Source organism: Rhinoderma darwinii, chromosome 9 (assembly GCF_050947455.1).
Source record: "Rhinoderma darwinii isolate aRhiDar2 chromosome 9, aRhiDar2.hap1, whole genome shotgun sequence".
Taxonomy (NCBI): domain Eukaryota; kingdom Metazoa; phylum Chordata; class Amphibia; order Anura; family Rhinodermatidae; genus Rhinoderma; species Rhinoderma darwinii.
Window position 1 is genome coordinate 73,793,047 of NC_134695.1, and position 26,440 is coordinate 73,819,486.

A 26,440-nucleotide genomic window follows, 5' to 3' on the forward strand; every position below is an offset into this window, starting at 1 on the left:
CTCGTGCCTCCTGCCGCCCGGCCTTCCTCCATTCACCTGCGTCATTCATCTGCTAAAAAAATCTGACTAACCGTCCCCGGCATTTCACCTCGATGCTGCACTGGATGTGGGTCATAAGAGCAGAGATCTGTTTCTTACTTCACGTGAACCCTGCAGAACTTCAATATCATTCCGGATGGTAAGAAATATCCGTCAGATTCTTATACTGACGTAAGAAGAACACTTCAAAGACTCGTTCTTGGCACCTGGCTCTCGTACGCCGAGTCCGGCTCTCGTCTGGGATCCTCAGGAGACTCGGGTCTATAGATTGCAGAAACGTAAGATAACGGTTAAAAAATTAAAAAAAAACGCACGCCGCTCAGATACGTCCCAAGAAAAAGGAAATGTCTAATGTCACTGACCTTCTTTACCAACGGGACAGCCGGACTATAAATTGTATTGGCACCTTTGATCTTTGGGGGTGATTGTGAAGACGTTCGAGACCCTGAGATAGCAAAGAAGAACCTTGACCAAATCAAGCCAAGCCTTCAACGTGAAGCTCAAAGATTTTTGATCCTGGAAGATCCTGCTCATTGGAGAAGATAAGAAATGAAGAGGGGAAGGCGACGCCTGTCAACGAAGATGGATGAAGAATCATGACCCGGCTTTGACTTCAGTTTGGGTTTTCTTAAAAACGTTCTGTAGAGAAGCTGCTCATGTGACTGTTAAGGTGCCATACACACAGGACGACCCCCGCTGACCATCAAATGTGCGTGGAGTTGTCCCGAATCTTCCCCGACAGCCGAAGTCAGAGGAGATAAGCAGCTGCCAGAGGAGATAAGCAGCCAGCTGCCAGAGGGGGACAGGCGACGTAACAGGAATGAGCAGCATTAGGTTTTATCTGGACAAGTCAGAAGATGGCAGCGGTGTCTGTGAGCTGGGATTTCCACTGATCACTGGACCTTATTACAATTCTCCTATCTCCTAGGGCAACGCGGTCTTCGAGATATAGGGGCACATTGCCCAGAAATAGGTAAAACGGCCTTTTCATGCCAATGATCTCGACCATCCTGGGTCCCACCAATGTTCTCTACTGACACTCTTAAAATTGAAGGGGTGTTCCAATGAGCGGGTCTCTTGACGTGTCTATCAGACCAGGACCCACTTGGCTCCCACCAGTGTCTCGATGTTGAGTAGATTCTAGTTTTCATTCTAATTTTGAGATACCGCGTCACGCGCTGCCACCTGAAATTAGGGCCGGGCGATTATGACCTAAACCAAAATCACGATCATTTGAACATATAACCACGATAACGATTATTTAGGCCACACCCCATTTTACATGCCACGCCCTATACTTGTCTGCTACGCCATTGAATTAATATACCCTGAGCCTGCTGTATACTACAGTATATAATATACCCTGACACTGCCCCATAGCTGCCCCAACACAGTATCATTCCCCCATAGCTGCCCCAACACAGTATAACCCCATAGTGCCCCCCCACACTGTATAAGAAGCCCATAGTGCTCCCCACGCATTATTGTACCCCCATAGGTGCCACCCACACAGGGCCATGCCCCCATAGCTGCCCCGCAACACAGTATAATGCCCCATAACTCCCCCCCCCCCCCATATGCAGTATAATTCCCCTGTCCACAGGAGGCAGATACAGGTGAAACCAGGAAAAAAACAAAATGTGCACGAGGACGTCGGTTATCTGCACTCAAATTCTGTTTCGGTTATTTTTCGATTAATGGCCCAGCCCTACCTGAAATCTATGGCGGTTATAGAAACCAATGAATGAGCGCACAAAGGCGCACCGAGACCCGAATATTCAAAACTAGGGCTGGGCGATTTATGACCTAAATCATGCCACGCCATTGAATTAATATATATCCCCTTGAGCCTGCTGTTTACTACTGTATATACCCCCTGCCACTGGCCCCCACACCGTATAATGCCCCTATAGTTCCTCCCCACGCCGTATAATGCCCCTATAGTTCCTCCCCACACCGTATAATGCCCCTATAGTTCCTCCCCACACCGTATAATGCCCCTATAGTTCCTCCCCACACCGTATGATGCCCCTATAGTTCCTCCCCACACCGTATGATGCCCCCATTGCTTCCCCCACAGTATTATGCCCGTGTAGTGACTAATAAAATACTCACCTAGCCCCCTTTCCACGACGATTGGAGAAGATCCCTCAGCAGGTCTCCCCTGGTCTACGCTACGTGTGGCTCGGCGCAGACAGGTACAATGTATTTCTGTGCCAGGCCACTGCGCTAGTAAATGGTGGAGTAGGGAGCGGACGGCTGTCTGCTCCACCATTGGCTTCAACTGTATCTGCGTGTTGAGGACGCAGAAACCGTTTAAACCGGGACAGAACCGAGCCGGAAAAACCAAATGCTCTGTTGTTTGTGCTGAATTTCGGTTTTGATTTTATGTTGATTATTTACCCAGTCCAGAACCTCATCGTCCCACCTTTGTCTCCATCCCCGTCTCCCCACACGAGACCTGCAGCTGATCTTATTGCCCTACCATGATGAGGGTAATACTTCTCAATGACGGATCTCATCCTAATGTTCTACCTTACTGTTACTATTACTATTCTATTCCATACTGTGCTATTACTGTACTGTTACTATTCTATACTGTACTGTTACTATTCCATACTGTGCTATTACTGTACTGTTACTATTCTATACTGTGCTATACTGTTACTATTACTATTCTATTCCATACTGTGCTATTACTGTACTGTTACTATTCTATACTGTGCTATTACTGTACTGTTACTATTCTATACTGTGCTATTACTGTACTGTTACTATTCTATACTGTGCTATTACTGTACTGTTACTATTCTATACTGTGCTATTACTGTACTATTACTATTCCATACTGTGCTATTACTGTACTGTTACTATTCTATACTGTGCTATTACTGTACTGTTACTATTCTATACTGTGCTATACTGTTACTATTACTATTCTATTCCATACTGTGCTATTACTGTACTGTTACTATTCTATACTGTGCTATTACTGTACTGTTACTATTCTATACTGTGCTATTACTGTACTGTTACTATTCTATACTGTGCTATTACTGTACTATTACTATTCCATACTGTGCTATTACTGTACTGTTACTATTCTATACTGTGCTATACTGTTACTATTACTATTCTATTCCATACTGTGCTATTACTGTACTGTTACTATTCTATACTGTGCTATTACTGTACTGTTACTATTCTATACTGTGCTATTACTGTACTGTTACTATTCTATACTGTGCTATTACTATACTGTTACTATTCCATACTGTGCTATTACTGTACTGTTACTATTCTATACTGTGCTATTACTATACTGTTACTATTCCATACTGTGCTATTACTGTACTATTACTATTCTATACTGTGCTATTACTATTCTATACTGTGCTATTACTGTACTATTACTATTCTATACTGTGCTATTACTATACTGTTACTATTCTATACTGTGCTATTACTATACTGTTACTATACTGTTACTATTCTATACTATTACTATACTGTTACTATTCTATACCGTGCTATTACTGTACTGTTACTATTCTATACTGTGCTATTACTGTACTGTTACTATTCTATACTGTGCTATTACTGTACTGTTACTATTCTATACTGTGCTATTACTATACTGTTACTATTCTATACTGTGCTATTACTATACTGTTACTATTCCATACTGTGCTATTACTGTACTGTTACTATTCTATACTGTGCTATTACTATACTGTTACTATTCCATACTGTGCTATTACTGTACTATTACTATTCTATACTGTGCTATTACTATTCTATACTGTGCTATTACTGTACTATTACTATTCTATACTGTGCTATTACTATACTGTTACTATTCTATACTGTGCTATTACTATACTGTTACTATACTGTTACTATTCTATACTATTACTATACTGTTACTATTCTATACTGTGCTATTACTGTACTGTTACTATTCTATACTGTGCTATTACTGTACTGTTACCGTACTATTCTATACTGTGCTATTACTATACTGTTACTATTCTATACTGTTACTATTCCATACTGTGCTATTACTGTACTGTTACTATTCTATACTATTCCATACTGTACTGTTACTGTACTATGCTGTTATATTTTGTCCAAAAAGAATTGGTAACCTTAACGCGAATCCGACGAAACTCAAAGTCAATGGGTTCCGTTGGACGCCGTTTGTTTCTTTGCGCCATATCGGGTACTCACATTTTTCTGGTTAAGCTGGGTTCACACCTGCGTTGAACCGTTCCGTTGTTCTGCTCCGTCAGAGGAGCAGAACAAGTGAATAACGGAACCACAATGGACACCGCCGATTGCCGACGAAACCCATTGACTTTAATAGGTTCGGTCGGGGTGTCCGTGATTTTACCGGACACAATAGAGCAGCATGCTGTGCTATTGTTTCCGGTAATCCCTGCCGAATCTGCGTCGGGGGCCCCTAACGGAGCCTCCGATGCAGATGTGAACGAAGCCTTATTTTATTTATTTTTTTATGAAACGGAATAACGGCTATTGAAGCGCAGGTGTGAACAGAGGTTTTTACATGATTGCTCTCCATTAGACGCGTTCCGCCAATTATTACTGTACGTTTGTTAGAGAGCAGCGCGAGGTGTTTCATCTGTGGATCAAAGGATCTTCAGTCATCGCCCTCCACTCAGTATTAATATTAGTATTAGTATAAATCATCTGGGTGACGATTAGACCCCCCCCCCCCCAGACTGACACCTGTCCACCACATGCCGCAGCTCCGATTAGTGACGTGTGGAAGGAGAGAGCCGTTCATCATCTCCGCAGGTTACACGGTGGCTTTACGAATTCTGTCATGTCGGGGGAGGGTGTGAGATATGTCCGAGCTCCGCTCTATAACTTATTATATTCTGAAGACTCCAAAGTTGCAAAAAATAACCTGGAAAATGTTGCCACTATTTACACTAGCGAAATACTGAGGATTTTCCGCAATGGATTTAAGTGCGGGAAATCGGCAGCATAATACGGTGGCAGCAAAATAGATGAAATCTCATCCACGGGCCGTGTAAATAATGAGCCCTTGGGAGTAGTCAGGACGGCTATGCAGTTCTTGTATTCTAGTCATGAATCAGGCGGCTCAGGATGAACCGTGTAGCAGGTGACAACTACTTCTATGAGCCATGAATTGTGATTAGAAATGACCTATAGTTAGAAGACGGAGGAGAACTTTTACCACATATGTATCTACATGAACCTGTTGAGAGTGGTTGTCCCCCCCCCCCCCTCCCGCAGCGCATTACTCAGCAGGGGGTGACAACAAGCAGTAGAAAGCTCCACCCAGAATATGTGTGTGGCGTGATGGGAGGGACGTTCAGGATGAAATAAAAGAATTAGTGAAAGCTTATTTAATAAGACGACTTTACCGTGTAATTTAGGAATGATTCCTGCCCCGGTCGTGTTAATATCACCTGCGGCTGGAACGGCCCTCGAAATCCGGTGCTCCTGCGCCCTCTGTGTAATATTCACATCTGCGTTGCGTCATCTCTTCACTTTACTCATTAAGGTCTCCAGTTTTTGTCCGTGGCCAAAGCCTCGTGTCTGAGGCGAGATCGGCGGCCGCTGCCTATTTACATCCCCCACAAATCATATGGAGATCGCGTTCCTGGCCAAAAAAATGACCGAGCAGCCGCCCCCGGCACTGGCGGGACATTGTGTCAGCGCAGGTTATGTGAGGAACTCAACCTGAACAGGAATAAACCAAAAACATCATCTCGACAAATGGAAGGTTTATTCTTATCTTGTCCGACTCCGGGACAGGAAAATTCCGGCAGTTTTGGGAATGACTTCAGAAAATGAAGCGCGACATTGTATCAGAGGTCGTTCTAAAAGCCACGGCGCCATTTCTTATTTGTATTAGTTTCCGGTCACACAATATGACTGCCCTTCCAGCTGCCCTGTGGTAGTCACCCAGCTTTCTAGGTTCCTGCAAGGCGAGTCTGCCCCGTTATACATTAGTGTATGTGTGCGGGAGGAGACCCTGTATAATTAGGCACATTGGCCGCTGTTCACATGTCATATTCGAAGCAGAAAAATACGAGGCCGATTTCCAGAGAAAAGCCTCTGAATCCAGCCGCGTTTGGAGCGGACTTTGCGCGCAGATCATGCAGCGTATTTTCAAAGTATTTTTTGTAGTGTCAATGGAAGATTCGCGTGTGAAACGCTTCTAAAAGTGACGCGGCGCCGCTTTTTTTAAACTCTGCATTGTAAAAATACGCCTTAAATGATCTACACGGTGTATTTCGAGGTGTAATACGCGCGTCTCCCTAGTTACGGGGGATGTCGTCACAGGCGATGCCTTTCATTTGGCAGCCGGCACAGCCATCACCTGATCACAGCGGCTCCTGACACGCACGGCAAACAGCTGATTTTGCCAGAGGAACCCTCGGTCACCCAGACGTTGTGAGGGGCGAGAATCCGTCGCAAGATCTGCATTGAATTTTGCGGCTGATTTCACCCGTCTACATTAAAAGGGGTGAAATCTGGTGTCAAAATCTGCAACAGAAATTGACCTGCTGCAAGTTATAACATTTATTCAAAACTCCTCCACGTGGCTGATGCCGTATTACGTTGCAGATTTTCCGTGCGCAAATCCACGAGGTAAAACGACATTTCGTTCGTGATGTGTGCGCTTACCCTTAATGTAATATTACATGGCGGCCATTCAGATAAATGACGCCATTCTGGCTCCAAGAGGGGGTTCTGAGTGGTTGACCCCACGTCCATGTGCCCTGATAGGACAGCGGTTGTTTGATATCTCATTTAAGCAGGAGCAGATGAAGTTGCCTTTCAGAAAGCTGGGAAAGCTGGGTGATGACCTATCAGGCCTGACTATAGCTTTCACTATGGTTGTCATCCAGCCTTCCTACAATCTATGAAGTTATATGGGAGTGGTGAATGTGTCTGTTCATAACGCGGCAGATTTGTCATTCAGGAGTGCGGGAAAGCTGGGTAATGGCCTCTGTTCTGCCACATTGGTTGTCGCTATGACATTCCCGTCATGTGTCTGCGATTCTGTATTTTATATCTTTTGTCTTGTTTTATATACACCTTCTTTTTGTAGTCGCTCTGAAGGGTGCTGCGGGGGTAGGGACTGGTTTTAGTCGCTGCTCCTTAATTGGGCACCTGTGCCTTTAAGTTGGGGTTAGACGGGCGCATCCTGCGCTGCCGTCAGCTGGTAACAGGCACCTGATTCTGTTCTATTCCTGAGCGCATCACGAGTCCTGTGTCTATACTGTAATTATACGTTAACCGCCGGAATATGGCGCCTATTAAATGTCAGCGTCCTGACAGACTATTGTGACAGCTGCCAAAGCCCCGTCACCGTGTTATTCCGAGGGCGAGTCCGTCCATGTCATCCCCGGGTAATGGTTTCTATATAGGGTCAATGCTTATATCCTATTCATGTATCTGCTGTGAATATATAGTCCATTCTATACTGATCATCGTATCCGTCTCCCCATTTATATCCTATGGTATAGCGGGCCTTTAACTTTGCTCATCCAGAGCTGCTTGGTTCATGAATAAAGTGCTAGAACATACAGAGAAAGCAGTGGGTCATGAGGGGTTATAGGGAATATAATGCTCACCTGTTGTTATATCTGCCTGCTTGCTTGCTGTCAGTGAATTTAGGCATCCATGGTTTTCATTCAGAGGCTGACAACCTGTCCTGATGTACTGCTCACGTAGCTGTGGGGTTCGTTACAAAGCTTTCTCTTCTAATGAGCCCGTCGGGTATGTGAGCAGCACGCTTTCAGGAGTCAATACACTGACTGCAAGCGGAGATCTTGAAGGCAATCCGGAATTGACAAAGTATAAAAGAAAGTTGCAGAATACAGAGATCTGTAAAGTCTCTGCCTCCCCGTTCATTAACCGTTTGAGTATTGACTGGTTGCTAGGGACCCTTTGCCTGACAACCCCATAGATTATGTAGTGAAGCACGGTATTAAAGGGACTTCTTCTTATGGGTAAACTATTAATGTCTCGTTACAGGGAACAATGGCGGCCACTGAAATAATGTGCAAAACGCCCATAAGGGCTCCGGGAAACCTCTTGCTATTTACAACCTTTCACTCGAAAGTATAAGCGGGTGACGTGTCTCTTCCCTGTGGCCCCGACCTCTTTGGTGCAATTTCACCCATTAGCTCAGTTTAGACACTACATCAGATGCCATAATGTAAAGGGCGCCTGAGCAATACATTCTGCTCCATCAGCGGGAGCACGGTCACTTGCTGCTGATCTAACCCTGGAGCCGGCTTCTCTCTGGGTTGTTCTGGTGACAGCTGAGGGTCTGTGACTTGTGGTGGTGACTGGAATGTTCCCTTACAATGAGGTTCATTCACGTGTTCCCCATCACTGGCGCTTCCTGGAGTGGTCACAGTATCGTCGGCTCTTGCGCGATGTTCACACGCTTAACAAAAAACGGCTGTAAATACGGAGATTTTCAAGGGAAAACCGTCTCTGATTTTCAGCCGTTTTTAAGCATCAGGCGTTTTTTACGGCTCTTTTTTGCGGCTGTTTTTCTATTGACCCAATGAAAAACGGCTCCAAAAACGGCTTAAGAAGTGACATGCACTTATTTTTTACGGGGCGTTTTTTTGAGCGCTGTTTTTACAAACGGCCGCGTAAAAAACGCCCCGTGGGAACGGAAAGCCGTTTTTCTCATTGAAATCAATGGGCAGATGTTCGGAGCCGTTCAGCCCCCGTATTTTCAGCCATTTTTGGGGTGTTTACGGCCGTGTGAACATTCCCTTATAGGTTTGTGTTGATTTTCTGCTGTTGTCAGATTTGCTTCATTTTTTTTTTTTTTGGGCGTTTTGTGTTCAAAATAATCCGCTCATTATGAGAACTCTTTACTGAAAATTTTAAGTCACATCCAAAGCTGCATCCAGAATTCTGATAGCTGACACTTGGAATGTTCTGTAACAAATCTGCCATGATCCCATCATGCAGTGCAGCACATTATAGTAGACACCCTAAACAAGTGTAAATGCAGCTTTGGATGTGACTGGAGTATAGATGGAATCCAGGAATCCACCGCTCTGTTCTGTTATCATGTGACACAATTTTCTATGGACCTGATCCCAGCCCCCCCCCCCCCCCACTCCATTTGTTTCTATATTTCCTGCAATATTTCCAGCCGGGGGACAGCGCGTCCCAATGTATCATCTCTGAGCCCCTGCGATTAATCCCCCGCTATTGTCACAATCTCCGTGTAATCCGCTCTGCATTCGCGGTCATGATTTCTGATTTGGCACCAGGCGCTGGTTACTATTTTTAACACCCGATTATTCATCCTGGATGTTCTGAGCGTCGTCTCTGCAGATTTCCAGTCCTGTTTCTACCAGTTATCGGGACATTGGAGTCCTGGATTCCTCATGTGTCTGTCCGGGCACAGGTCGTCGATCATGCAGAATGTTTGGCAGATGCCGACAATTACACATCTGCTTCTGAACATTGTTACTAATGTTGAGCAACTTTGTTTACTACTTTACTTATCTCATACTCATCCTGAATTACATCATGTGTACTCCACTCACACCCAGAGCTGCATTCAGAATGCACTGATTTCCTACTAGCATTTAGGCAGCAGAATGTCACATTTGTCTGCGGACACCGTGTCCATACTGAGCATCCTCTGCTGCGGTGCATTATGGGAGATGTATCTGCCACGTCAGGGATTGCACACTATTCACATCCACGGATTCATTCTGACGGCCGCTGCTTTCCTGTTAGCGCCGGTGCTTCCTATACTGCACTGTGGAGAAAATAAACGACATCTCCCACAATACAATGTGGCTGCAGTGATATAATGGGATGTCAGCAGATAGGGGTGTGTCTGTCAGCACAGTGGTGACTGATTCCTGTAGTGACCAGCAGAATTGTGAATGCAGCTTTGGCTGTAACTTTTTCTTTCATCTCTATGTAGATATAACCCGTGGGATCAGCTCTAGGTTATAATGTGCGCGGCACTTGGTCTATTGATGTAAACAACGTATTTATGATCTTCTGGATTGTGTTGCGGGTTTTTTTTCCTTTGACTTTCACCTCCAGCTATTTCTCTGTGTTTAATTGTAAAGGTTGCGCTGCCGCTGAGGACTGGGCAGACTGGCAGCGCCGGCCGGTGTGACCTCAGTGGTATTTGGTGCAGTAATCCTCGCTGATCACCTGACCCGCGCCTTCCCAGCGCCTGTTGGTTATGCCACGTCATGACTCTATAGTATAATGGGTTATGAGTCGCAGTGTATACGTGCAGCTGTCTACATGGAGTGTAACCCTTCACTGTATGGGGACCGTCACAGCACCGTATACTTCTATATGGCACATCGAGTGGCACGTGGACCACCTAAAGGTTTCATAAAACGTAATCATTATATAATGAAAAGTTCTGCAGCTTTCTAATAGACTTTGTGCTTCAATTCCTTACTATTTTCAAGATCTTTGCTTGCTGCAGTGAATGGAAGCATTCATTACTTACATCTAAGCCCGTCCTTACCTAATACTTTTAATAAATTCTGCAATGTGTCTAGACAGCTCTCTGTGAGCTGAAAACATCAGCACAAATCTCTCTCCTGTACTAATAGTTTGTTACAATGTATCGGTGCAGGCAAAATGTATCCGTCTGTAGTCCTTGGAGTCCAGAAGCCGCATCTTACTCCAGCAGGCTTCTGTTTAAAGGGTTTGTACAGGATTAGAAAAGCATGGCTGCTTTCTTCCAAGAACAGCGCCACACCTGTCCACCTGTTGCGTGTGGTATTGCAGATCATCCCTATTCACTACAAAAGAGCCGAGCGGCAATACCAAACACAACCCAAGGAATTAGGTGCCAGTTTTGCATCTCTAGGCACGTTGGCTCTTTGGCACCTGGGATGTTTCCAAATCGATGGGCACGGGTGGACTCCTTACAGTTTAGGAGTCCGTTATACCACTATAGGTATCCAGGTGCCAGGAGGTTACTAGCCGCGTTGGCTCCCAGGATGCTTCCAGTTCTGCTATAGGGAGTCGGTGCCGTCTGGGGGGGGATCCCCAGTTGAGTCTAATTATAGATACTAATTAATGTTCCTTTAGGGGTCACACATTTAGGTTGGGGGTGCAAGCAAATGTTGGAATAGGGCCCGCTCCTGATTCTGGTTCACCTTACCATGCCCTGGGGGGAGCCTGGCACTTGATGGTAAGGACGGTTCCCCCTCCCTAGTTTGCCAGCATTGTGATGCCTGCATAGAGGGGGGCGCACATGAAGAGTAGCGGGGCATGTTCTCTTCTCCCTGCTCTCACCTGGTGCCCTCACCTCAGGTGTTCGTCTTGGAGGGGCATCTGGGATAATATTTCCTGGCTTGGTGGAGTGCCATACAACACGTGTGATTCCGGCCGGGCTCCATTCTTCGGTTTGGACGATCCAGGTTTAATAAAGGGCTGCGTTCCGGGCACGCCATGACATCATGTTACCGCGGCCGACACCTCGTTTGGAGCAGGAGATTGCGCTTTAGTTTTGTTTAGTGATTTGGATTTATTACACGCTCGTGTTTCTCACAACCAATGGCAAATGTCCAGTCCACGGCGGCTGCACGATGAATGGAAATGTGGTTCTAATCTGGAATATAATCCTTTTAATATATATGAACCTCACGTTATATGATGGGCTCTTACTGAATAAAAGCCGAGTGCGGACCCAGTGTCGGACCCCCTCCCCCCGAGTGCGGACCCAGTGTCGGACCCCCTCCCCCCGAGTGCGGACCCAGTGTCGGACCCCCTCCCCCCGAGTGCGGACCCAGTGTCGGACCCCCTCCCCCGAGTGCGGACCCCGGTTCGGACCCCTCCCCCGAGTGGCCGCATTGATACCGTCCGGGTTGGGTTTGTTGAGTGGACTTTCTGCTTTTTAGGGGTTATTTGAATAAAGTCTGGCCAACTTTTGGATAGAATTGCAGATGATTTGCTATTGTGGATACAGCGATCTATAGCAGGTCTGATTGCCGGAATGCTCACTGCAGCACAGAGTGTTTTCAGAGAGGAATGTGATGCTCTTGTGGGAGGTCACTGACTTGGGGTTAAAGGGATTTTCCATTTCTATGTAAATAGATTCATAAAGAAATGTTCAGCAACTTTGTTAAAGAGAATGTGTTTCAATTCCTCGCCATTTTCAAGGTCCTTGCTTGCAGTCAGTGAATGTCAACATTCTTGATTACATCTAGAGATTGAAAACTGTACAGACCCTCATACATCTCACAGCTGAGGGTTTGTTACAGTTGTATCCAGTGTAGACAATCCTGTGAGCTAAACACATCAGCAATATAAATCTCTCACCTGTCCTGATAGTTAGTTTGTTACTCTGTTTCAGTGCAGGTAAAATGTATCAGTCTGGTGTACAGAATATTTAGCTCACAGAGACCAGACTGAAAGTAGTGAGTCAGAACAGGTTTTTAACCTTTTGGACGTAAACAAGAATGTTTCCATTCACTTACAGCTAGCATAAGTCTTAAAATTGTGAGAAATTGAAAAAGAAGTGCATATTGGGAAGTTGCAGAACTTTTGAATATTAAAAAACATGATTTTGATTTATTTACATGGAAAGCCCTTTTACGTAGTAACTGGATCTCCCAGCCGCACAGAGTATTTCAGGAATGGTTATGGAATGAACATTGTAGGCGCATGTGTGTATTTTTTTTACGGGATCATTTTAGCTGATTTTTCCCCTGACCACAGCTGCAGAGATTGCTGTATTTGAATAGAGCGAGTAGTGTCTCATCATTGAATCAATATTTAGAGGAGATAAGAGATGGTCCCTGAAGTCGGGGCTCTGCTCATTGAAGGGATCGTCACATGAATATAAGCTCGTCTATATGCTCTATTAGCCCCCATGGATTGGGGGGGGGGGGGGGTCTCCGGTTTGGGAGCAATGTCTGACCGGAGAGGAGGACTCGGGGACCTGTCTGTGTCGGGGGGAGATGCCCCTAAATGTTGCTGCCCAGTTTTCCGCCGTCCCATTTTTCCAGTCTTCTGGCGCAGGTGCTGTATACTGAGAACGGGAAGGTTGTTGCGGAGCCGCCATTGTTAGGAGACAAATGTAAATTGTAAACCGAGTCTGTGAGTTTTGGAACATGAAGTACGAAAACAAAGTGTGGAGACGTTTGACTGAATGCCCATCGATGTGTACGGAAATAATCCCTGTATACCTGGCGCGTGGTGATGTCAGAACGCAGCAAATAAACGGAACCTGCGCTGCAAGGTCTTGTTCACATCTGCGTTGGAGAATCCGTTAGGGGCCTCCGCCGCTGATCCGGCCGAGATTACCGGAAACAATAGTTCAGCATGGCGGGCTATTGTTTCCGGTAAAGCCACGGACGCCCTGACGGAAAGCTGACCGCAGCCATTAAAGTCTATGGGTCCCGCCGGCCGCCAGTGGTGTCCGTGGTGCAATGGAACAGTCCCTTCCGGTTTTACCCCCTTCTGCTCCTCTGACTGAGCAGAACGACGGAAAGCCGCAACGCAGGTGTGAACAGGACCTAACCTGCGTTCCAGTCTTCCTCTTCTGCATCATGTTGCTGTCCATGTGTCGTCAATAAAGCTATTGAAGGGTTAACCGCGCACGTTTCTTCTATCTCTGGATATTATTAATGTGATCGCTGAGCACCGCCCGAAGTCCGAAAACGAGGAATGGACATGATAATAACAAGTAGCGCCGACCGTATCTTGTCTTATGAACTTGAGAACCTGTGAGAGACCGACGCCGCGCCGACCACCCCCGTCCCCGCTGTGCCTCTTTCTAGGGCTGCATTCACACTGCAGTGTCCGCTTGGCGTATGCGCCATATGTTAAACGTATCCTAAGGTCCCTATTCGCCTGAAGGAGGCCAAAAGAGTGTCCTCATGGCCTCCGACGGCCTGGTATATGTCGGTACACCATTTTTTTAACTGTATGGATTAGCCATAAATGTCTGAGATGGGAATGCCCTTTTAACTAGAATGTTTCAATTCACTGACAGCAAGTAGACATCTTGAAAATGGTGAGGAATTATAACACAAAGTCTATTCGAAAGCTGCAGAACGTTTCTTTAGATTTTATATGGTTCATTTTCTTAGTGAATCCAGACACCCACAGACTTGATGGTAACCCTGCACCTTGAGTTCCTCTGATGCCGCTTATCTCCTGGGGACTCTCTGATATCAGTCGCTTCCCCCAGATGTTCTACCCCCCTTCCCCCGCTGTGAATGAATGCTCTCAATAAATGAATGTGACATGATGGGACCTGCGGTTCTAAAGACGTGAAGCCCTTGGTTACGGATGAATCGCAGCCCCGGTGATATCTGCCCCTCCCCCTCTTATTTACAGTAATAACGCGCGTTTCTACTAATCTGCTTATACCGTTCTGAAATAAAATAAATTCTATATAAAAATGATCACATTTCCTCCATAAACCACGTGTTTTGTTTGCCCCGCGCACGTTTTGCCCCCTGATAGTTGCGGAATCTGGTCATTAATTGCATTAGTGTCTCTGGAGTGACGGAGTTTATCGATGTTCTGCCATGTGCGTCTAATAACCCAGAGCGACACCTGACGAGCCACGATGATGGAAGTCATCTAAACGCACACTCACTCCTTAGGCTCTGTTCACACGCAAACTCAAAAACGTCTGAAAATACGGACCTGTATACAAGGGAAAACCGCTCCTGATTTTCAGACGTTTTTTAAGCCACTCACGTTTTTCGCAGCGTTTTTTTACGGCCGTTTTTGGAGCTGTTTTCAATAGTCAATGAAAACGGCTCCAAAAACATCCCAAGAAGTGACCTGCAGTTCTTTTGACGAGCCGTCATTTTACGCGCCGTATTTTGACAGCGACTCGTAAAATAAAGTCTCGTGGGAACAGAACATCGTAATTCCCATTGAAAGCAACGGGCAGATGTTTGTAGGCGTAATAGAGACGTTATTTCAGGCGTAATTCGAGGCGTAAAACGCCCGAATTACTTCTGAAAACACTGCGTGTGAACATACGGAGCAGCGCGGACAGACGGAAACGTACAGAGCGCTACAATGGATCCCGCTCACTGCTGTCACTTTCCCCCTGTCCTTGGCGGATCCTATTCCTCTTTGTTTGCATTTTACCACCAATTGTTGTGGTTTTGTGATGCGGTTTTTGCGCGCATGGGTGGAAAACATTGTTTCGCATGGAAATCACGCTGTCAAAAACCGTATTACAGCCGCAACCTGCAGAAACGGCGTTCACCAATAATTATTGATCACGTAAACTAATGGTGACACCGCTAAGAGGAAAATGCTGCATTCAATGTGGTCGGCAACCTGTAGAACTACAAATCCCAAAATCCCCTGACCACCAGGTCATGCTGGGAGCTGTAGTTCCACAACAGCTGACGAGACCCAAATTTCAGACTCCTGATCCAGAATGCAAATCTGCACATACCCCAATGTATGAACCGTAGTGGAACGTTTGTTAAAGGGCCGGCGTCCTGTTTTCTCTAAATAAAGCTTATTTATTGTGTCATGAAACGTTATGAAACTTTCGACTCTTGACCATTTCAGATCCCTGCTTGCTGTCACTGAATGGTAACAATTTTTTTTTACATCCAGAGGCTGAAAACCTGCATTAATTATGTACTGCTGACACAGGATTGTGTCTCGTTACAGTGTATCAGTGATCTTTCTTCTAATGAGAAAATTCTGCCACATTCTGTCCTTGTGTAAAGTGAATCTTCATTACACAGTTTCTATCTACATAGAGAGTTGTGTAACTTTGTAATACTTTACTTTTCTCATCTGATGTTGCATTATATCAAGTTTTCTTCTCCATTCACATCTCAGCATGAAAATACAAATTCCTGGCACGCGTCGTCTTTTCTCCACCCTGCTGTCAGTTCCATACACCTGCCATGCATATAGCAATAATGTGCCCAGCCTGCATGTGTATGGGACAGTCAGGAGACGCCTGTATCTAATGTGTACGTGACAGAATTACTGTCTAACCGTTCTCTAGAGACGGGGAATTCTGAGTGCAGCTTTGGTTGTGACTGGAGTATAAAACATGACTTATTTAGAAACCAGTACAAGATTAGTAAATAAAGGTGTGTGAATTGACAAATTTAATGTAAACTGTTGTAAGGATTTTTTTTGGGACATTACGGAAGTTCCTCCTTTTTTTTGTTTCTTTGCTTCGTTTACAGAATATTGAAGGGCCGGCAAATATCCTGAATATAAAGCTCGATTGTTGGGTAACAAAATGTTCTTTAGGTTTCTCGCAAACTGCTCAAAAGTCCCAAAAACTCGAATATTAGACCGATCTTGTTGCTTCTCCAAACAAAAGTGGGCATAGTTTAGTGGAAGGGGTACCGGGCACCCTGCAGCCGGGCGCATTTACAATAATTTGCCAGAAACTGCCGGAAGTTATATCTATGCCCGCTCCTGGCGCACGGACCACCGAAGATGCAACAAATATTTAAAGGGGTTTTTACAGCCACTAAAAATTGATGGTCTATCCTCCGAGCTCTTCACCCCTTCAAAACAGCTGATCGGGGGTCCCGAAAGTCGGACCCGACCCATCAGCTATTGACGGCCTTTTTTCTGAAGATAGACCATCAGTTCTTAGTGGCTGGAAAACCCCTTTAATTTTTTTACATCTTACTCCAGCTGGTTACCTATTAACACTGGTGTATGAAACTCCGGCCTTAAACATATTTTCTCCGTTTGTGTTTTCTATTTCTCAACATTTTCAAGACCTCTACTTGCTGTCAGGGAATATGAACATTCTTTACTTCCAGAGGCCGGAAACCCGTCCTGAGCTAATACCTTTCCGAGCAGAGGGTTTGTTAAACTTGTATCCAGTCCCTACAATCCTCTGGGTTATATTGTGACTAACTCTCTAGATATTGGGGAGCAATGTCAGAAGAGGCAGGGCAGTGCTCCGAGGCTGCGTGACCTCTGACGTGTGCGGCGCAGTAAGGGACTTTGTGGTCATCATCATTGTGGGCACTTGGCTTGTCATGGTTTGAATAGGAAAGCGTTGTCATTCTACGATTTAACTAAGACTTGCGGGTGGAGCAATAGATTTAAGCTGCCGTATGTTCGTGATTTCAGACGTACGATTCTGTCGTTTATGGTCGGTCTGTCAAGTTTGACATTTTGGATAACGATGCCGTAAATGAAACCGACAAATTGCCGATCGATCTCTGCCTTGGTCTGACTTTCTTTGATGGGATGGAGATCCGTCCTTGGGCATGAACCAGTCTGACTCCCGACAATGACCAAAATAATCCAACACGGCAGATCAACTTCATGTCACAAAAAGGCGCCTATCGACCTCTTTGGCCCTCCAAAATCTGTGTACGGCAGCGGGAAGGCGTTCTATCCATCCAGGGAGTTCAGTTTTGGGCAGGGAGGGGGTCATATTTCTGCTGAACCAAAGCGAGAATTTGACTTGCCATATTTTGGCCCTGGTGATGGCGCTCCCGGGCTGCGGTACGACCTCTGCGGCAGATTTGGCCATTTTCCACCGCGTTTTGCAGCGCAGTTTCCCAGTATAATCTCCAGTGGTCTCGTCTCCTTGACACTGAATGTGACCCTTCATGGGGGAGTTAAACATTAGCCCAAACACTGAGCAGCAAGAGGTCAATCATTTAACCGGCTCCTGGCCATACTGCCGATTCTTGAACCCGAACCAAGCCCTGTTGTCTCCCCCAGATATCATTCGTCTTGTCCTCCCAACTATTGTCACAGGCGGTTCTGCAGCACTTTATACTGCGGAGCAGAAATCCGTCGCATTGTACAGACATGACTTCTTTATTTTCCGAATATTCCTCCCATTATTCCTCTGTATTTCAGACTCTTTATCCTCAGAGGAGCTTTCTTCTGTGCTCGGTGTCGCCCCCTGCTGATAAAGGCACTTGTATGAGCTGCCAAGAGGAGCTGGGGGAGGGCAGTGACAACTACGCTGAGCACGTTTGTCCAGTAAAGCTGAGCTGAGTGCGCAGTGTATGATGTAGTTGAGGGTAACGCTCTGTGCTGGGAATTAGACTGCAGGCGTTGTGTTCTGCTCTCTGCCCGCACCCTACCCGTGCGTGCTTGTTTGATGCCAAAGCAATGCCTCATGTGTCCGCCCCGTGGGTTAGGATCAGCACCTGCTTCACGTAGACGCCATTAACCGCCCTTCTGTCAGGCACAACGACCATTAAATTGCTGATAAAAGATTAAAGCTGTAGGTGTGCCCCCGGGGTGAGGGGATGGCCCCAGGAGGGGCATTCCTTGGCTACAATTGTACATACAGGATAGACAGGACGGGTATTGTTTGCCTACTGACGTCTTAATGCCACAGTCCCTGGATGTGACAATGCCGCCATTAATAGGGAGGACGGGACGTCACCAGAACATTACACGTTTCTTTGTTGGTTTCTTGTAAGATTGTAACTTAATCGCAGTGTAACGGAAAGCCGTGATCCACTGGGGCGGATTTACTGCGGGGTCCGCGGCCAGAATGGGTTGATCAGATGTGTGCGCCTCGCTGGATGCTCTTAGGGTCAGTTCACACGTGTAAATACTGCGGTATTTCCTCAGCGGAATTCTTTGCGGAAAATCTGCAACCGTGTAGCTGGAAAGTGGATGAGATAAAACAAATGCGTTAATACTGAGCGGGAAAAAATTGACCTGCGGTGTTTTTTTGTGGTTATTTCGCAGCGATTCCACTGCAAAAAAAGCAACCCCGGAAAAAAAAATTCATACAAAGGCCTCGTTCACACTGAGTTTTTTGCAGGAGGAAAATTCCGCATCAAAATTCCGTTCAGGATTTGCCGCAATTTATGCGGTGTTTTTCACTTGCGCCCATTGAGTGCTATGGGCAAAAAACTCTGAGAAATACGCTTTCTCTGCCTCCCATTGAAGTCAATAGGAGGTCAGAGACGTAAACGCGCGAAGATAGGGCATGTCGCTTCTTTCTCCCGCAAGGCAGTTTTACCGCTCGCGGGAGAAAACCGCCCCCGCCTCCCATTGAAATCAATGGGAGGCATTTTCGGACGGTTTTTGACCAGTTTTGCGGAGCGGTTTCCGCTCCAAAAATCTTGTCAAAATACTCCGTGTGAACAGGGCCAAACACAGAAGTCTTGTGTTCCATCCCTCCAGCGCGGCCTCCTGGGGGATGACACTTCATCCCATGTGGCCGCTGCTGCAGCCAATCACTGGCTTCAGAGTTCTCCTGGGATGAAATGTCATGCTATTGGGCCGGCTAAGTGCTGCAGTTTTCCGCAGCCGACATTCTGGGCAAAAACCTGCTCCAGCTTGGTGAGGCGTATCCGCCCCGTCTTAGGTTTTGTTCAAACTTAACAAAATTGCTGCAGAAAATGGTGCGGATTTTGCTGCGTTTTTCTCAATGTTGGGGGATGGTGACGTCTCCTCCGAAAAATGCAGCAATACAGTCTACTTTCCGCAGCCAGAATTGACACGCTGCGGTACGAAAAATACGCACCGCAGGTGAATCTCTGGTTGGAAGTTTTATGCAGCTTGTGGACGGGATTTGTTAAATCTCACCCACTTTGCTGCTACTGTATTCTGCTGCGTAATTTCCGTCCGCAATTCCGGACGGAAAATACGCAGCAATTCCATTTCGTGGACAAGCCCTTTAAGTGTGTTCTGGGAAGAGGCGTGGCATTGCAGAAAGAGGGCGTGGCTTAATATGAAACAAAATGTGTCAAAAATCTTGCCTAAAATTCTGTTGCAAAATAAGCCAAATCAAAAGTGGTAAAAGGAGGAGATGTGTCTAACAGGTCATGTAAGATGCGCCACGTTTATCATACAGCGTGCGCCACTGTGATACATTTGGCGCATCTTCTGACCGCCTGGTTTAAATTTACAAAGCTTAGTAAATCTGCAAAATCCTGTTTCAATTAATCATCGTTTTCAAGCTTTCTGCTTGTCATTGAATGGAAACAATCTGTCCTAATATCTCCCATAGCTGAGGGTTTGTTACAATTGTATCCAGCCTAGCCAATTATCTGTGAGCTCATCAGCAGCACAAATCTAACCACTGATACATTGTATCAGTCTGGAGTCCAGGCTGTTTACCTCAGAGGATTGTCTAGACTAGATACAATTGTAACAAACCCTCAGCTGTGAGAAGTATTAGGTCCGTACAGTTTTTCAGCTTCCGGATGTAAACAATAAATCTATTCACTGACAACAAGCCGAGATCTTGATAAGGAGAAACTGAAACACAAGTACATTAAAAAGTTGCAGAAGTTTTCATTGTACAATAATTCAGCTTTATAGGACACCCCCCCCCCCTCTATATTCCTTTGAGGTCATATGGGTGTAAGAAAGGGGGTCCCCCACTATTGACCGGAGTCCAGAGCTGCGGGGAGCCCCGGATGATCTGCAGATTTCTGCATCTCATGGACCTCAGTGGCCACTTTGTAATGCTGCGCAGTCCGCTCGTTGTCGGGGGGCCCTGGTGATGAGGGGTTGTACATCCCCGTGATTACGATGCCGGATGACTATTAGTCGCCCTCACATGTCTTCTAGTCCATCTCCCTGGGTCGGGGGCTTCATACCCCATGATAATACCCTGCATGATGCCGTCAGCTTTGTTTGCGATGCGCCAGATGTTGCCCTTGTTTACAAGAATTGTGATGTCCCAGAATAGCAACCAACACAATGTGGGCGAGTATTTGTGGGCGAGCCGGTGCTGATGGGGCAGCGGGGACCTCGGTGAGGACTTTATGGGACCGCTGCAGCTCGGCTGCTTGTCTTGGCTCCTGCTGGATGGATTCACGCCGCTTACAGATGATCATTATTGCACAACACCCCAAATGTCTTGTTTCATTCTTTAAGACATGAGATTTATTCCCGGTTTTGGCTTCGTCCTCGTGTCTGTTGAGTAACCAAATCTGTGCGGAGCGGCAGGAATAGTGATGAGGACTTTGTAGCCGGTCTGAGCATTTACAATCTAGCAAAGCTCTTAATTAACTGCCCCTGTCCCCGCTAACATCATCAGTATCCGCACACTCCTCTGCTGAAATACTCTGTGCTGCTGGTGACCCCATTCCTTCCACTATGCAACTTTCCGGCCATAACCTCCCACAATATTAGCACACTCCTGTCCTGAAGTACTCTGTGCTGCTGGAAACCCCGTTCCTCCCGCCAGTCTGTGACCTCCCACAGGATCAGCCATCTCCCCTGCTGAAGTACTCTGTGCTGCTGGGTCCCCTTACCCTTTCACTGTGCAACTCTGTTAGTAACCGCCCACGCGATCAACACACTGCTGTCCTAAAATACTCTGTGCAGCTGGGGAACCTGCTTCTTCCAAGATGCACTTCCTACGGGATCACGCTCCTTTGCTCTGTGCTGCTGTTTTCTGACTGCTTCATTCCCGATCCCCTTCTTATTATTTCGAGGATTTATATGGCGTTTTCCCCTCATTAACTTTACAACGTGCCATAAAAAATGTCTGTAAGATCCGTTACTGTGTGTCAGTCGTGTTTTTGTATTTTTCATTATTATTAGAAGAATTTCTAGGAACACTTTCCTGGAGCGGCCGCTGAGCTCTGCTCCTCCGAGTAGCGACTGTGTGTAGTAACCTGGTTGTATGGTTTGCAGTGTGAATTTCCACAGATAATCGAATTACATTGTAACAATTATTCGTCACGTTTGTTATTTGGGGCACAGCAATATCTTCACATCTACGTTTTTTTTTTCCCACAGGATCTGGTGAAGGTTACGGCAAAATCATACAACGATTCCCACTGACGGACTGGAGCGATACGCCGTTCCCACAGGGAATAGAACTGGTATGTGATCCGTTATTAGGGCCGGGCAATTATGACCTAAATCACAATCACAATTAATTGAACACGTGACCTCGATTACAATTATTTAGGCCACACCTCCTATTTGCATGCTACGCCATTGAATTAATCTGTATCCCCTGTGCCTGCTGTATATAATATACCCCGACACTGCCCCCCCACAGTATAATGCCCCCCATAACTGCCCCCCCCCCACAGTATAATGCCCCCATAACTGCCCTCCACACAGTATAATGCCCCCCATAACTGCCCTCCACACAGTATAATGCCCCCATAACTGCCCTCCACACAGTATAATGCCCCCCATAACTGACCTCCACACAGTATAATGCCCCCCATAACTGCCCCCCCACAGTATAATGCCCCCCATAACTGCCCTCCACACAGTATAATGCCCCCATAACTGCCCTCCACACAGTATAATGCCCCCCATAACTGCCCTCCACACAGTATAATGCCCCCCATAACTGCCCCCCCACAGTATAATGCCCCCATAACTGCCCTCCACACAGTATAATGCCCCCATAACTGCCCTCCACACAGTATAATGCCCCCCATAACTGCCCTCCACACAGTATAATGCCCCCCATAACTGCCCTCCACACAGTATAATGCCCCCCATAACTGCCCCCCCACAGTATAATGCCCCCATAACTGCCCTCCACACAGTATAATGCCCCCCATAACTGCCCCCCCACAGTATAATGCCCCCATAACTGCCCTCCACACAGTATAATGCCCCCCATAACTGCCCTCCACACAGTATAATGCCCCCCCCATAACTGCCCCTACTCTGTATAATGCCCCCCATAACTGCCCTCCACACAGTATAATGCCCCCCATAACTGCCCTCCACACAGTATAATGCCCCCATAACTGCCCCCACTCTGTATAATGCCCCCATAACTGCCCTCCACACAGTATAATGTCCCCATAACTGCCCTCCACACAGTATAATGCCCCCCATAACTGCCCTCCACACAGTATAATGCCCCCCCCATAACTGCCCCTACTCTGTATAATGCCCCCCATAACTGCCCTCCACACAGTATAATGCCCCCCATAACTGCCCTCCACACAGTATAATGCCCCCATAACTGCCCCCACTCTGTATAATGCCCCCATAACTGCCCTCCACACAGTATAATGCCCCCATAACTGCCCTCCACACAGTATAATGCCCCCCATAACTGCCCTCCACACAGTATAATGCCCCCATAACTGCCCCCACTCTGTATAATGCCCCTGCAGCTGCCCCCAATAGTGCCTGATAAAAATAATATATATACTCCCCTAACCCGTTCCAACGACGAGTGGATACCCCTCTGCTCCTCATGACTGTGCAGCTCGGCGCAGACCGGCACGATGACGTCACTGCCTCGCGTCCGGCGATACATAGTGAATGGTGGAGCAGGGACCTTGCGGCTCCCTGCTCCACCATTAGACTCCACTGTATCTGCGTCCTGAAGATGCAGATACAGCCGGGAAAAATAATTGATTAAACCGAAATTTGCAAGATGACGTTGATTTTAATTGCGCTGAACTTCGATTTCGATTATTTTTTGATTAGTTGCCCAGCCCTAGATGTTCTGTTCTCTCTCACAATAAGAATATAAAATGTCTTTGCAACAATGTATCAATGAAAACTTTCTATTGACGACCTGGAGTTCCCCTTTAAATCTGCCCCTTGTTTTTCCAACAATGAATCTCCCTGAATGGTCTTTCGTCTTTCTGGGATGAGCGCGGATGTCAGATCTTCTTCTTCTGAGTTTCTGCCGTTTCTATCCTCTCGGAGATCGTTAAGTGAAGCCGCGTGCCGGATCTGATCACCTGTATGGGCGTGGACGCGGTGTACAGAGCGATAGCGCTCGCAGTCCTGTGAGATTTTCTGACCCGTGATCAGCATTTTTGCTGCTGTTTTTGGATCCTCTGAGGAATAATTTGCTGGTTTGTCATTAATCGCATCTTTTACGGTGACTTGGATTATATTGTGTCGGCGGTTCAGCCCCTCGTGTAGATAAACCATCGCGGTAACGGAGAAACGTTGCACCATATAAACGCAGGACTTGGGACCGTTAACAGCGCGCTAACCTCGGCGGTCAGCGCTTGCTTTAGCGATCTGTTTTTCCGGGTAATTGAACATTAAGTTGCGGTTGCTGCTTTTTAAAAGCGAGAGTTCCAAGAAAATATTCCCAGAACGGCTTTACATGCAGCGCCGCGTGGAGTTACATTTCGCTTTTTTTCTCCCCTCCGCTGCAGATTCTCGGGAGATATTTTATCTTTGCATCTTTGGCGTGCAGCGGTTTGGATTCTCGCGGGCGATGATCAAGGCTTTGCGGTCACTCATGTGTCGGCTGATGCAGCGAATATTCCTCTAATCCTCTCGTTTGTCTGCCACGGCCGGACGAGTCTGTAAAACAAAGATCAGTCAGGTCGTGCATGAAGCCGCGTGTCTGTCAAACTGGAGTCCACAGCGGTTCGGTCAGGCTCGACGGTTTATCGGAGAGTCGCGGTTTCCTGTATAATTGGCCGCCATCAACATTTTCTATTAATTACAAGATTACTGACATTTTGCTATTGGTATCGCTGGTTATTGCTGCAGAGTCCTTTATATCCACACCTAGTCCTGTATTTCTTCCCACGATTCCACGCGCTGCAGTCCTCCCCTAGCCCATAGCTCTGTTCATCCTGATCCACCAGGTTCATGAATAGAATGCTAGGACTGCAGTGATGACTGACACACAACCAGGAAGTGCAGCGTGACGATGTATAACAATGTACATGGGCACGGGAAGGGCAGCCATTGCCAGTTACTCAGTTGTGGGTGATGGTATCGTCCTTGGCTGCGCTGCCGGGAGCCTTGTGTCCGCTGTATGACACCACGCGCAGCACGTGGATCCGGTATTCCAGGCACCGTCATGTATGGAGTCCGGCTGTCTGAGATTAGGGAAATCCGCAATGATTAATTATACGGATTCTCCGATCCCCTTCATTTCCCAAATCACTATATAAAACCAGCACTAATAACGCTGCAAATCCTAAATATAAACCGCGTTCTTCTAGGATCCTAAAGATCAGGGGCCTGTCAGCGTGACGGTCGCAGTACACCGGCCGCCATCTTGTTAAAAATAAAAAACCACACTGACACGAGAGAACTCCGCAATCTAGAAGTCCTGGAGTCGTCATCTTCTGGCAGGTTGTTAGTCTTCCCATCTGTTCCTGGAGAAGCTGGGTGACGGCCGCCATTACAGCCCCCTGAGACTTCGTTCTGCGTAGTTGTACCGTGATACATCCCCATGTCCTTGCTTACTGGACCAATTTGCCATTCAGAGGTCTGGGAAAGCTGGGTGACCACACATGTAGAAGCTGCGACTGGTCAGATCGGTGGTCAAGCAGAAACAGGTGGAACTCATTCCTGTGCAGCCAGATATAACTAAGAGATTTATAGCTTCTGAGAGATGGTCACACCGCTTTCCCAGGAACCTGAACGGTAATCTGTTCATTGTTTCCTCTATGTTTGGTTTACATTTGTCATTCAGGACTCTTGAAGGATTTCAAGGAATAATTAATATTGTTGAGAGAATTCTGGAGTCTGTTCACAGGCCCGGAGCAGCTGTAGGAAGTGGCAGCCTCTGGGGGTTGCGATCCTTCAATGAAACGGAAGCGCCGCTGTCTCGGAGGGTCGTCTCCCTCGTGGCATGATTCTTGTCACAGCGAACTTTCTTATATGTTCACTGGTGAGGAAGAGAAAGTGGAGCCCCCTGGTCAAGACTCATCGCAGATCCTGATAGACTTTTGTATTTCTATTCCTCGCCAAGATCTCTGCTTGCTGTCAGTAAATGGATGCATTATTGGTTACATCCGGAGGCTGAAAACCTGTATTGGCCTGATACTTATGACAGATGAGGGTTTGTTACAATTGTATCCACTGTAGACATTCCTCTGTGAGCTAAACAGCCTGGCTCCAGAATGATACATTTTACCTGTACTGATACATTGTAGCAAATTATTGGGACAGGAGGGAGAGATTTGTGCTGCCGTGTCAGCTGTAGGATTCGTTCTGTACAGGTGTTCAGTCTCTGGATGTAAACACGAATGTTCCCATTTACTGACAGCAAGCACAGATCTAGAAAATGGTGACGAATAGAAAGACAGTGTGTTAAAAAGTTGCAGAACTTTTCATTATACAGTGATTACTTTTTATATAATTTTACATAGGAGTTTACATTTTTTTTTTAGATACTTTTGCTTTACTTTTACATTGTCTAATGCTCCAGACACATCCAGAGCAGCATTTCACTCTACTATTAACGGTGCGATGTAGTGCAAACAGCAGCCAGCAGGATTATGAATTCAGCTCTGGAGGTGACTAGAGCACAAGACATGTAACTCAGGATGACAGGATAAATAAAGCGGACATTGCTCTGCTGTGTTGCATTGTTGGGGATGTAGTGTTTACATCCGACACTCACAGAAGCTTACAATAGAAATCAAGAATTTGGTAGAGTCCTGGTAGAAGGCTGAAGTTTAATGGGAAGTGTCGTGCCAATGTCTGAAGGAAT

At 46.4% G+C, this 26,440-nt stretch overlaps 1 protein-coding gene across 4 annotated transcripts in view; it reads left to right on the forward strand.

Annotated features, from left to right (window-relative positions):
• Positions 1–26,440, forward strand: part of SBF2 (SET binding factor 2) — a 210,325-nt gene that overhangs the window by 31,199 nt on the left and 152,686 nt on the right. For all 4 annotated transcript variants that reach the window (XM_075838160.1, XM_075838161.1, XM_075838162.1 and 1 more), the window contains exon 2: positions 21,775–21,860. In XM_075838160.1, coding sequence (XP_075694275.1) covers positions 21,775–21,860 — 86 coding nt within the window. The remainder of the gene's footprint in view (positions 1–21,774; positions 21,861–26,440) is intronic.